At 39.9% G+C, this 14021-nt stretch overlaps 1 protein-coding gene and 1 long non-coding RNA gene across 14 annotated transcripts in view; one reads left to right on the top strand and one right to left on the bottom strand.

The window, feature by feature from the left end:
* Positions 1–14021, bottom strand: part of cacna1db (calcium channel, voltage-dependent, L type, alpha 1D subunit, b) — an 88299-nt gene that overhangs the window by 17914 nt on the left and 56364 nt on the right. For 8 of the 13 annotated variants that reach the window (XM_080294980.1, XM_080294979.1, XM_080294977.1 and 5 more), the window contains 18 exons: positions 13423–13529; positions 12779–12866; positions 12529–12636; positions 12302–12354; positions 12070–12216; positions 11736–11937; positions 11437–11595; positions 10156–10266; positions 8194–8277; positions 6170–6211; positions 5290–5418; positions 4488–4553; positions 4273–4364; positions 4025–4184; positions 3779–3906; positions 3460–3556; positions 3172–3274; positions 2370–2471 (listed from right to left, as the gene is read on the bottom strand). In XM_080294980.1, coding sequence (XP_080151106.1) covers positions 2370–2471; positions 3172–3274; positions 3460–3556; positions 3779–3906; positions 4025–4184; positions 4273–4364; positions 4488–4553; positions 5290–5418; positions 6170–6211; positions 8194–8277; positions 10156–10266; positions 11437–11595; positions 11736–11937; positions 12070–12216; positions 12302–12354; positions 12529–12636; positions 12779–12866; positions 13423–13529 — 1978 coding nt within the window. The remainder of the gene's footprint in view (positions 1–2369; positions 2472–3171; positions 3275–3459; positions 3557–3778; positions 3907–4024; positions 4185–4272; positions 4365–4487; positions 4554–5289; positions 5419–6169; positions 6212–8193; positions 8278–10155; positions 10267–11436; positions 11596–11735; positions 11938–12069; positions 12217–12301; positions 12355–12528; positions 12637–12778; positions 12867–13422; positions 13530–14021) is intronic. The other 5 variants (XM_026154064.2, XM_026154068.2, XM_026154062.2 and 2 more) reach the window with 1 other exon arrangement.
* Positions 9321–9894, top strand: LOC145422957 (uncharacterized). Its single transcript, XR_013904111.1, has 3 exons — positions 9321–9472; positions 9547–9691; positions 9774–9894. It is a non-coding gene; the product is annotated as an uncharacterized LOC145422957 (long non-coding RNA).

A 14021-nucleotide genomic window follows, 5' to 3' on the forward strand; every position in this document is an offset into this window, starting at 1 on the left:
TGTCTTTTCTCAGGCCTATTACTAAGTACTGTCAGATTCATAGTAAACAAAGAAATAAAGATATAAACTCTTAACTGTTAATAACAGCTGAGTATCTGACTGTCTACCTCTGCAAAAGACGTTTGCTCTCAGAAAATCATGTACAGCAAGATTAATCTTGATGACTGATAACATTTAAGCCTGCAGCTTGTATCTTGCTTCATTTCTAAAATGCACGAAGTTATGAAAGACTCCTGCAACATACAAAAAACCACAAATACACAAAAACCTCGCTCAAAAAAGTGAAGCACAATCTTCAAAAATGAAGTTTATATAACAGATTTCTAAAAAAAAATAAAAATAAGGACGCAGACGCATGTTTATTATCAATTCAAATAAACCGAAGCATTTATGCCTGCACATATTGTACAGTGACTGAAGACTTAACTAAAATTTAAGCATCTATGATTTCAGAGACAGACAAGCAGAAGTGTTTTATGTGTTAGACCAATGATATGATCTGTAGCAAGAAGCGCATGCAAGAAAACAGCAGAGTAAAAGGTTTATAGAAGCAAGGGTAAGCTCTACAGATCTTCTATCAAGACACAAAACATAAACTTAGTTTAGCCAGAAGGGAAGCGATGACAGTGCACACTATCTGCCATGCAGGGAGGCTTATTGGGCTTGGCTCTAATTCTCTCAGATAAGTCGCTGCTGAAGCAGAACGGGGAGAGATGCTGGACAATAACAAAAAAAGCCAGCTGAATCACTGTGTGCAAGAAACAAGTGGTTTTCTCTCGGTTTGTCACCACCTCTCCATAACCCATTTTAACTGGAGGGGAACTGAGTAAACGTGACAAATGTTGTGGCCAATATTCCCTCCAGGGGTCCAAAGAGAGCGGTGACCTTTATGTGGTTATGATCCATCTTTAGGTATCAGACTCGTTTCTCTACACACACAACACAGCCAGAGTTAAGCTGCACAGGGCTCTGTTCAGAAAGGACCAAAGATATAGAGCCAAAAAAGGTATTTTAAAAATGCTCATCTGTATTTTAAAATCAGAAACTGATGATCTGAGTAAGTCTGGTCATGTCTGTGTGACAGACTGGTGACCCTGCCTCTACCTGGGATAGCTGGGATAGGCTCCAGGCTCCCCACGAGCCTGATTGGATAAGCAGAAAAGAATGACTGGATCATTCGAAATTGCTAATTTCTTGTAGTTTAGTAAATACATAGCCTCACCAATTTCATTTTCAAAAACATGTAACTCCTCGACAGGAAGGATGAAATCTTACTTAACAATTAAGTAAGATTTTTTCCCCCAGAAAAATCGCATTTGGGGATTTTTACGATTCGCGTTTTTAAGGAACTCCTTGCCTTAATTCAAGTATTAGTTTGCTGAAAACGAATGAACTGATTTTACACGTGTGAGCAACATCTCAAAACCAATAATCCCTGACTCTTTTTGTTTTTCTTAAGAACAAAAGCATCCTGGTGTAAAGGGATCATAACTATGTCCACATGTGGATTCCCTTTCTGGACAGAGCCCGATGAAGTAAGTGAGGTATCAGTAGCTTCATGCCACCAGACTAAAACAGAACTGCTCCAAAGAGCTCAGGACGGCAGAAAGAGAAGAAAGGAAGGCCAGTGACTGAAAACAAAGGAAGCTGTAGAACAGAGAGGCTTGGCGAAAAAGAAAAGAGAGCGGTTAGCGAGCTAATGCGCACAAAGACATGCAGTACAAGCATAGAAAAGATGGAGCTGCTACGCTAGCACAACAATGTGAAAGCCTCTCACTTAGATTATAAAACTGACTCTCCAACAAACTGACTACTTTATGAGAAGATGCTGTTTGAGTTATCGTTAAACATATGAAACACATCATTGTGGGTAACAGTGACACTTTTCAACTGAAAGGAATAAGGTGAGTTTCTGTGAAATACATAAGCTTAACTTCACAACAAATTAAAAGTTTTGTTGTAGTAAAACAGCTGGTCTTGCAGTTTCAGAAAGGCAAAAACAGGATGATAAAGGCTTCCTGTGGGTTCTTCTTCACCTCCTGTTTTCTGTTTCATAAAGCTTATTCTTATCTGTACTTCACCTTGTCCTTTACACCTACTGATCTACATCACAAGGCGAGGAACCCGTCTTGATTCTTTTGTTGACTTTAAAATTATTTTGGCTTCAGACGTACTTAGCATGCTTAGGCTTCCACTATTATTGTTTGGAAATATAAAAAAAAGATATATATACATATAAGAATCCATCTGTAAAATTATTTTTATCATGTGAGCAAGAGAATGGAACAGACACATGAGAGAGACTGTCACTTGACGAAAGCAACGAAAGCAGTTTTGTCCCTGTGCACTTGTGTACAACGACCACTGACCGCCTGCAGGAGGCACCACTTGGTCCAGTAGCTTCATACTGGTCCTCTTCCAGATCTTCTTGATCACAGCTCTAAGCTCCTCATTGGCTTGCTCCAGGTTCCCTTTGAAAAGTGCAACCAAGGTTAAAATTAAGTAAGAGTACGAAGTCTGCTTTTCACACACAGTCACAACATATGTCAAAACATTTCTTACCATCATGAGTTGTAATTAATGATTATGCTTTACTTTGGTGCTAAGTTACCTTTTTTTAATTAAAGGGCCATGTTGGTTATGCAGTGGACTGCAGGAGGAACTACTACTTAAATATGATCTATAGCGCCCTCTTGTGTTAATTCTGGAAGGAACAACTGAGTTTGGGTGACAAAAATAAAAGTGGTTCAACTCAGAGTGACATACTTTTCAACTGCTCAGTTAAATAGTATGTTTCTGTGTGAAGCTTTAAGTGCGCACTTACTTTATTCATTAAATATTCAACTGAAATGTGTTTTTTCCTTATTTAATGCTGATTTCAATGTAAGACTTGATTCCCAGTGCATTTAAATCTGTCTCCTATTAACTTCACTGTGCTGCAATGGTTTCTCTGGGCTGTAATCTTAAGCTGCTGCACATACAACAGGTCACTGATCCCATTAGCCTCACCTCTTAGTCCTCCTACTTAAAAAGTCAAAATGTCATAACGCTTAAAAGGCAATCAACTGCATACTACACAACATGGCAGACAGCTCTAAAATGCTAAACCAATCTATAAGAAAGCAAACAATAATTCTGCAGATCCAAAAGCGGCTAAAGGTGCACACTCACCTTCAGTCTTAATCTTGAGAGCAGTGCGGACCAAAGCAAACAGGGTGGCATTAAACATTACAGTTCCATCACTGTTCAGGGGCATGTTCATTGCCACCAGACGCTGTAAAAGAATCCAAAACACAGATTAACACTGAGGCGCCTAATGTTAAATTAGTAATGTGAAAACTGCAAGTTTAATGAGTGAAATGTACAAAAGCTGCAACGTATTTTAGGTGATACAGTAAAAGAGTGGCAGTGTAGTGCATTATCTTCATTGCTATTGTATGGAAAGTTGTGGAAACCCACCTTACAGGCCACTCTGTGAGGGCAAAGTTTCCCAAAGCCCAGCGGGGGTTGGATCCTCCTCAGTAGAGTAACTACATCGAGATGCTTTATCCTGCCCCTGACAGCACATTCAGATTAAATGCATCACACCAAGCAAGCAGTCTCCACTACAGGCACAGGTCCTAATAAGTATGTACACTTTAGAGAATTTACAATTATAAAAAATTACTATCATATTTAATGGAGTCGTTTTTAACACTAGTATAGTGTACCATTTAAGAGATAAATAACAAGAGAAAATGCTTCAGACTACTCTTCACAACTGGTTCCAAGTACTAACTTTGCTTCTGGGTCGTATTCTGACCAGATCCTTTTAAACTCGTCCAAGTGGTGCGGCCCGAGAATGGACCAATCACGGGTCAGATAGTCAAAATTATCCATGATGACAGCAACAAACAGGTTTATGATCTGAAAGAAAAAAACATGCAACATTTTTTGTAACAGAAACTGTGCACGGGACAGTGAAAACTCAGGTCTGCGTGTAAAAATTAGTCACTTTGAACACAGTCAGATGGCTGAAGCTTACCAGGAAAGCACAGAGCATGTAGAAGCTGATGAAGTAGATAATGGCAAAGCCACTGCCACAGGTCCTCTCCTCCCCAGGGTTGTAGTCTGACTCTGAATCACACAGCTTGCCTGGCATGCAGGCTAGCATGATCTCCTGCCAGGCCTCGCCTGTAGCACACCTAACAGTGAACGAGGAACAACGTCAACACAGCTGCAGCCGTACATAAAAAATAAAGATACATTTATTATGTACAAATACATACTGACCTGAACAGCATCAAGACAGCTTGGGGAAAAGTTTGAAAGTTGTTGTTGCGGTTGATTTGTGTCCCATCTACCATTGCTATTTTCCCAAACACCTAAAAAAGAGAAGAAATATCCCATTAATGCTTAGATTCTCTCAAAGAAAGACATACATATTGTGCAGGGTGTCTAACAGGTCCCACCGTTTCATGTAACGATACCATTTCCTAACAAATTACCTGCATTCCAATTACAGCGTAGATGAAGAACAGCATGGCTATCAGGAGTGCGACATAGGGAAGAGCCTGAGGGAGGAAAAAAAAGAACTTGGACGCTGTGAAATCTGCAGTTTAACTTGAGCAGTGTCAAGTCATAACTGCTTCTATTTTATGTTGGTATTCTACGCAACAAAACATGCCCCTATCAGTTTTTCGAGTGCGCCTGCTGCAAGCTCATTTCAACATACTTCTACTTCTGGTTGGTTTGGTTTTCATCACAACCCTAAGCAGTGTTAGTTATTTACTGTGGTGGAAAATATATTTCTCCGAGAATTAGCACCATACACCACAGTTTACGTTGCAAATCAAAAGACAGAGCACTCTGAAGGAATGTGCAGTGTTATGGTGTTTTGGTAAGACAAAGATCAAGGAATTGGACAAATAAAGAAGAAAAACATCATATACATTTAAGTCAAACATATGAACTTATTTTGGAATTTTTTACTTGATGGGACAAAAGAGATGAGTATATTTATTATATTGATAATACATTATAATAGGTTAATATATGTTTTCAGTTCAGTCTGTCTCCTTAATAAAAAATGGTTAAGTGAGTGGAACAGACTGAGAACTTTATCTCATTAGATAATACAGATACTGGTTTACCTTAGGGGAAATGATTTGTAGTTGGAAAACAAAGGTGATAAATCATAGTATATCCAAATAAATGTTGCTGCATTAACTCAGCATGTTTAAAATGGCAATAATAACATACTGTGATAATATTGTATCATGGGGTCCCTTCTCTCTGCTATAGTCTCACCTGGAAGGACTTGATGAAGGTCCACAGGAGAGTCCTGATTCCCTCACCCCTGCTCAGCAGTTTGACCAATCGCATCACCCTGAACAAGCGGAAGAAGGTGATGGAGATGCGAGCGCTGTCCTCTGTGTTCTGAAGCGGGTGAGGGCAAGAGTTATTATGGGACAAAGAAATAAAAGGAACATTTTCCATTTTCCAGCACACTAATGAAGATATGCAACACTCGTTCATTCATGCAGTCAGTCATACATGCATTCTTTATGAGAGTCATGTATGGGACATATTAGTTACCAAGCAACACCAAATAAATTTAAATGCTTGTGAAAAAGCCTCCCACTTTAGACTTTAGAAACTGTTTACAGTGACGACAATAAACAAGCATGCAGAACAACTTGTGTGTTAAACGCCATGCCATTAACAGACCTGGAGGACTTGCACATACGGGAAATTTAAATGTGCATGTAATTGTGGACAACTACAGAGAGCTTTATCTGCAAATACATAAGAGCTAAGTCAAGAGCAGTTCATTTTAAATAACCTGACTGCTAATGCTACACAGAGCTACACTAGAATGAAGGACAAAAAGGCCAGTTTTAATCCCGCGTGTCATGCCATGCACCAAGACGGGACAAAAAAAACAGCAGATTGAAAACTGGTGCCAAAATGCAACAAACCAGGTGGATTCAAAACGGGACTGTGACAGACACTGAGAGTTCAACACAAACCCTTACAAGTGATTCAATCAGTTCTGGTATTTAAAAAAGATTTTCAGCAGTAACTGAGCAAAAAGTGTAATAACAGAAAGATGCTGATGCTTTTGACTTTTTTTTTGGATGGTCACAGAAGGGTGAGGGTCTTAAATAAAAGAGGAGGGGCTTCTTACCCCTGGCTCCACTATCACCTTGACAACAGGAATGGCTGCCGACTTGAAACCAAAAGCCTAAAGTTAATCCGAGTCATACGAACCAGCACCAAACCATTCACAGGTAAGTGCTGCTGCAAACATCACATATCATCAGTGACCTGTGCTTCATTCAACATCCGAATACATTAAAAGCTCTCAGATGGAACTTTATTTTAAAAAAAAAACCCAAAACAACACAAACAACACAGCATCAAAACTTACCAACAAGAACAAGATCAGCAGTGTAAGCCTGTCGCCACATATTCTAAGCAGTAACACCATAAATAAGATTCATGGAAAAAAGAATGCAAATACCTGTTGCTCTACTAAAGAGCAAGCTTTCTGTCGCAGGATTTATTTTGTTTATTACTACCAAGTTCTATATTTCAATTACAGGAGGTGTCTTATTTTAAACAGTCATTCAAAAAAATTCAAACAGACACATCATGACATGGAAAAGGTGGCAAAGAGCGTGAAATCAGTGTTAACATGAGCCACAGAAAAGGACAAAGAGTTGCCTTGAAGTAGCAGTATAACAAATTCATTCACAGATTAAGTACGTATATAATTAAGAAACAAGATCTTAGTAGATCTAATTAGAATTTATAACTTGCTATTTTATCAATTCTTTTTTTTTTAATGCCAATTTAATAAAAGATCCTTTTTCACTCTTTTCATTCAAACCACAGTACGCTGACACAAAAACCAATGTCTCCCTTTTTCTGGATTGACTAAATAATTATCAAATGTGTGTCACTAAATAAAGTGGTGAAACCGTTACATACTGTTCATATTTCATCTGTTTACATGACCGCACACGTGTTTCCCCACACTCACTGAACGGCAACTGAAGTGCTTTTATAATCTTATAAAAGACCCAAAGCCCTCTTTTGAGCTCTTTTAATCTCGGCTACACTCAGTTAGTTTAACCCTTGTATGGTGTTCGGGTCTGTGAGACCCGTGTTCAGTTTTTTTCAAAAGAAAAATTAAACAATTAATTATTTTTTCACGTGTAAATGTGTTGTGTCTTTCCACTCACTCCACTTGATTATAACTGATTTATTTATAACATTTTATATAAAAGAAAAACGAGAAGCACATTAATTCATAAATGTGATCTAACAAAGGTAAAGGGAAAAAATTAACCATGTTTGCTGTTCATATGTCTTGTAATTGGGATGAAGTAAACATCTGTTGAGTAATTTAACATAAAATTGTTTGATAGTGTTAATTTGGAAAGCCAAAACTCTAGCGGGTCCACCAGACCCATGAACACTGGCTGAGTAACAAAAATACGAACACCACACAAGGGTTAAGCTCAGTTAGCTCTGAGTAGATGGATTCTAATTTGTTTATTTTGTGTTTATTCTATCACATTCCAGGCGCTTATGACCTCTGCTCCTTAAGTGCGCCATATATGATCATTCCTACACTGTTTAACTATTTTAAAAGACCAGCAGGTCTCTGCAGCAACCTGGACAAATGTGGTGGGAACACAATTCTCCTGATAGGTCAGTCCCTTCCTTGAACTCTTTCATTACTGTCCCATAAAAAATACATAAAGACACAGGCTTTACAGTTTCAAGATTCCCTAAAATGCCAGTTTTCCTTAAATGATCCACACCGGTGGCTCTAAAGTTCATTTGAATAGATACAGGTCAAATTTGACCCAGAACAGCATTAGTTTGTACTGTACAACAGTATAAAGTTTTAACATATTTTCATTTTTGTTTATTTTTGGTTACTTTTGGAAAAGTCATCAGTCTTCAGATGACCTAAAAACAGATTAAATCTGACCTGAACAGTATGTAAGGGTTAAAAAGCTTGAGTCGATTACATGTTTTTTTAAAGCAGCAGCTTTTCCTGTTATGAAACTGCAAAAAATAATTCCTAATGCCTGAAAAAAAGACAGCTGCGCCCTTGATTTGTAACACTACATGCTACAGCAAGGCACTCCTGCAGCGGAAGACACAGCAAGACATGTGCGATAAATGATTACTTACATTGATCTCAGTGATGGCAATGTCAACCACGCTACCCACAACAATTAAGGCATCAAACGTGTTCCATGCATCAGCAAAATAGTTCTGCAAGCACAGGCAACAAAGACACACAGAAAAGAAGAAAGAGAGACAACAAAGCCAGGAAGAAAAGGAAGAAGTAGTATAAAAAGAAGTGTGAAAGACAGAAAGAAAAGAGCATCAAAAAGTTGTGCTTTGATATAACAGAGCGAGGCTGAAAAGGTTTTCCTGTCTGAGCTTGTGAGAGTGCCAACTTTTATTATTGCTGGCTTAAAGGAATACATGCTGTTTGTTGGCACTTATTGCCCCCGAAAGCTAACAGCAGATTTTCAGGTTATTTAGCAGATATTTGGCCTGTGGTGCTTATCAACCATTGAGCCCGACAAAGATTTAAAAGATCGTTTCAAGTGCAGACACTATTCAACACTAATTTAAGACAGGAAGGTAAGGAAGGAGAAAAGATGTGAAGGATGGAAAAAAGGAGAGTGGCAGTAGCAGTAGGAGAGCAGGAAGAGGGAATGACAGAGTTCTACATACTGACGTCTTTCTACCTGGCTGAGTATGATGTCGACTACACTGCCAATCACCACCAGAGCATCGAAGACGTTCCAGGCGTCCCCGACATAGCCCTGAATATGGCAGCATGCACAGCCAGCAGGAGGAGAGGGGGGAGGCAGGAGAGGAGGGTGATGCAGGAAAGTATAAGAGATTACAGTGAGGGGTACAGGAGGGTGACGATAAGAAATCAGTGGAAGGATGAGATTCGAGCAAAGAGCCCGTGATGGGAGGCAACAGGAACAGGAAGAAAGAGGGCTGGCTTAAAAGTGTCTTCAGGTAAAAACTCAAACACTGATCTTTTTGGGGATAAAATATAAAAAGGACATCTAGAGGAAAACTCTTTCCCTTTTGAATGCCTAAAAGGGGTAACCCTTGTATTGCTTTCCTAAACTGAGCAGTGTCTGTCATATTTGAGGCCTCCTTCCAGAACAAAATGAGTGGGGGTGCTCCAGAAGTTACTGAGGGTGATCTCTGCCTACACAGCTTGGAAAAACCTGGAACCTGATCTAATGGTCCTCAAACTGCATTTATATTAACATATAAACACTGTCATGGTCTGTGGAATGCGTGATGCTCGGGTAGCCACACCCCCGGGCTGGGCCATCACTAGCACACCTGCTCTCCATCCCGGTGATTACACGGAGATCCACTTAATCCGGCGCTGACGGATGCTCCACGCCAGTCCGTAGTCATCCCCACAGTGGTAACCAGACTTCCACGAAAAGTGTGCATTCTCTTCTGCTTGGAACTTTGTTTAACCTGCCTACTTCTGTCCAGATTTCTACTCGGCGTCTGCTACCTGCCTGTCCTCCGGCTCAACTGGATCTCGCGGCGCTCACCTGGCCCACTCGCCATTCCACGGACTTCCTGCCCCCACGGACTGCCACACTTCCCTCCCGAGCTCCCACGGTTCCGTTCTATCGTAAGCCCCTACTCTAACTCAGTCCTGATATGTTCTCCCTGCTTCCTGGCTCCCTAGTAATCATCTCCCCTTTCTATTGCAGCCCCCCGCCGTCCCGATCCCGGCTTCCTCGTGTCATTGTTTCCCCGGATTTTTAGTTTCTGTTTTGCTCTCTACTTTCCCCGGGTCGCCTTTCGTTGTTTTAATAAAGTGTCTTTTTGTTAGCTCGGAGTCTGCACCTGGATCCTTTCGTGCCCGCGCACCACGGCGCATGACAAACATATAACATATAAATGCATATACTGGAATTTTAAAACTCATCATTAAGGGTAGAGAGGTGGTCATCTACATGTGGGAAAGAGTTAAGGTACTATTGGTCTTTGAATAGATCTGCATATAATTTGCTTAAACACTTAAGTTTTTGCATTAAGGACAATTTTTGACAGAAAATAAAATAAATCATAGAGAGGAGAGAAGAGACTTACTCTGGGCTTGAAGGCAATCAGCTTGAGGATCATCTCTACAGTGAAAACCCCAGTGAACACCATGTTCAGGATGTCCATGGCATAGTTAAATAAATGAGACTGACCATGGTGCTGAAAAGAGACATATGCACAGACTAAACACACAAATATTAAGAAACAAATACGTATTTCAGCATATGACAAAAGACTGTACATCATCATTTTAGACTCATTATGTACAGATCAGATCAGTTCAACCACTAACATTTCTAGGCACAGCAATATTTGACAAACTGATAAATTAAATATTTATTTGCTACACTATATTGCCAAAAGTATTCGCTCGTTTGCCTTCACATACATATGAACTTGAGTGATATCCCATTCTTAATCCAAACGGTTTAATATGATGTCCACCGTCCATATTCACCTACACTAGCTTCAAATCTTCTGTATTTATTTATGGCAATTTTTGAACATTCTTCCAGAAGCACATTTGTGAGGTCAGACACTGATGTTGGATGAGAAGGCCTGGCTCACAGTCGCCGCTCTAATTCATCCCAGAGGTTTTCTATCGGGTTGAGATCAGGACTCTGTGCAGGCCAGTCAAGTTCTTTTACACCAGACTTGCGCACCATGTCGTTATGGATCTTGCTTTGCGCACCGGAGTGAAGTAATGTTGGAACAACAAGGGGCCATTGCCAAACTGTACCCAGTACCCTTCAGGAGAAGGGTACTTCTCCAGATAACCGTCAAACCCAGACTTGTTCATCAGACTTGCAGATGGAGAAGTGAGATTCATCACACCAGAGTACATCTCCACTGCTCTGGTGCTTTACACCACTGCATCTGAGACTTTGCTTTGTGCTTGGTGATATTGGGCTTGGATGCAGATGCTCAGGCATGGATACCCATTCCATGAAGCTCTTTTCACACTGTTCTTGAACTAATCTGAAGGCCACATGAAGTTTGGAGGTCTGTAATGATTGATCGTATAGAATGTTGATGACCTCCACACACTATAATACCACTAACAGCTGATTCTGGAATATTTAGTAGTGAGGAAACTTCATGGCTGGACTTGCACGGTTTTTACAGATCTTCCGCAAGTGACCCATTCTTTCACAAATGTTTGTAGAAGCAGTCTGCATGCCCAGGTGTGTTTTATACACCTGTGACCATGGACGTGATTGGATGATCATTGACTTGAATGAGTGAGTCAGTACGTTTGGCAACAAAGTCTATGTAGTGATTGTAAACCCAGTTCAACTTTACCTTAAAGACAGAATGAATAGTTCTTACCTGAATGGCCAGGCATAAGGTGTTGAGGATGATTAGGACAAACATGACGTACTCAAAGCCGGTGGAGTTCACCACATACCAGAACTTGTACTGGTAGGGGTTTTTGGGAATGTAGCGCCGAAGAGGGCGAGCTTTAAGAGCGTACTCGACACACTGACGCTGCCATGGTGTTGATGGTTTGTTGAGGCAAAAAGAAGCAGAGACTCATAACCAAGTAATTAATTATTAAGATATTATTTGGCTATAATGTTGCATTATTTCTTCATGCTTTTGAAATAATCATAAACAGACTTTCCTACCTGATTTTTGTCCAGCTCACAGTTCTTGTACTCCTTTTCCCCTTGCTCCTGGAACGTAACAATAACAAAACCAACAAAGATGTTCATCATGAAGAAGGCAATGATGATGATGTAGATGATGAAGAAGATGGAGATCTCGATGCGGTAGTTGTAGATAGGGCCCATGTTCTCCCTGTTGGAGTCGATGGCCTTGTACAGCAGACTGTAGGGACAAAACGGAGACAGAAAGTCAAGATAATCAGTTACTATCCAGTGGCAATACAGGATTTAGTTTGGAAGAAGCAAAATAAATATCAAACATTAAATTCCATCTTGCACATAAAACAGTACTTACGTGGGCCATCCTTCAAAGGTGGAAACGGTAAAAAGAGCCATCATGGCCATGAGGACGTTGTCAAAATTGAATTCACTGTTATACCAGATCCTCTCCTTCACCATGGGCAGCGCAGTGTCACCATTGTTGTAGAGAATATATGTACCCCTGGGATTTAAAGATAATATTAACTACATATGCTGTGTGCAGACTGAAAATGCAAGCAAAACCAGTAAGGAATCAAAGGTCTCACTTGCACTCATCTGGGCTGGACTTGGCATCATCTGTGCATCGATAAAATTTACCCTTTAAAAAAGAAAGCAGATCATGTCAGCTGCAGTGTTGTGCAAGAATCCCAAACTTTGTATAGCTTTTTATTATTTTATGGTAGAAGCATTGTTTAATTTAGTGAAGTGCAGAAGAGACGTGAGATTTTACAATCAGTGTGCGCCTGTTTCCCATTATAGCTCATTGCTGTACCTTAAAAAGTTGCACTCCGATACAAGCGAACATGAACTGCAGCAGAGTGGTGACGATCATGATGTTGCCAATGGTCCTGATGGCCACAAATACACACTGGACCACGTGCTGCAAAGCATACAGTTACAGTGCTATTAGAAATACAGTTTGTGTCACCAACAAAAGCGTGTGTTTGCACAAACATGGGTGCAAATTCAGACAGACAACTAAACCCATGCACATAGACAGAGAGAGATATTGTCACTCTCACCTTGAGTCCCTTAGCTCTGTTGATGGCCCTGAGAGGACGAAGAACTCGCAAAACACGAAGAATTTTCACCACTGAGATGGCGGACGACCTATAGGAGACAGAAAAACAGATCAGGGAAAAAAGGGTTGTAATTTTTAATGGGTATGTCCCCACAGAGGTATTAGTATACTGAAGTTTTAGCTGCTGAGCCACTTAACTGTGACAGAGTACAGACAGGGTTTAGACAATCAAGATGTAACATGTTAATTCAGTTGTTTTTACTTATGACTTCTTCAGAATTTTCAGTTGAATTAGGCCATTACCCTAAGTAGCTACTACTGATTTAGTTTAAGTAATGTTTAGGGATTCATGAGTGCGGCTGAAACACAAAAGAGGCATGAAGTCTACTTATTCTATAAATTCACTGGTGAGTTACGCGCACTTTTCTCACATTGGATATTACACTGACTTTCTACTAGGGTGATGGCAGGATAAAGACCATTTAATGTCCATTCTGACTGAGTCACACATTTCCATTTTCACATATGGCTGTGCTGGGTAATGTCTAGAAAGGTTCAGGGAAATGTAGTACATGTGTGAAAACGGTAGTTTTTAACTTATCATCTGAACATAGTTGCTCAATTTTTGATGACAATCACACTTACTGAATGCCAAAAGACACCAGAGACACACCAACGACCAGCAGGTCTAATAGGTTAAAGTAGTTTCTACAGAACGCCCCTTTATGAAGGAATGCTCCAAATGCTGTCATCTGGACAAAGGAGAGAACCATGTTGATTAGCCATCAATCAAGGAGGAGGTTCAATCAAGGCAGCAATATGACTCAAAATGCATAATAACTGTTTGTTATAGATGATCTGTTATATTCTAACTGTTATATTCTGTTATATTCTAAGGATTAACAAAAGCACTCAAGCTTGGTAAGTTAAATTAACAGGAAAAAGTTTCAATCAATATTTAAAACATATTTGAAATGAGAAACGTCAGGGATGCATTTATGTGCAGTACCGTGTGCACACACACATTGATGGTATATACAGTACATATAGATACATTAGGTACAGACATTGCAAAATGTTAACACGACATGGGGAACATTTTAAAACTACATTCATTTCCTGTACAGATTAAGCCACAAAGTGAACCATAAACAAGGACTTTCAAGCTTAAGCTTAAATGAGATTTTCTGGTGCAGACATGCAGCAAGTAATGGGGAAAGGTTAGAGACTGATTTGTGAATGTA

This window comes from Astatotilapia calliptera, chromosome 20, assembly GCF_964374335.1.
Source record: "Astatotilapia calliptera chromosome 20, fAstCal68.1, whole genome shotgun sequence".
NCBI lineage: Eukaryota > Metazoa > Chordata > Actinopteri > Cichliformes > Cichlidae > Astatotilapia > Astatotilapia calliptera.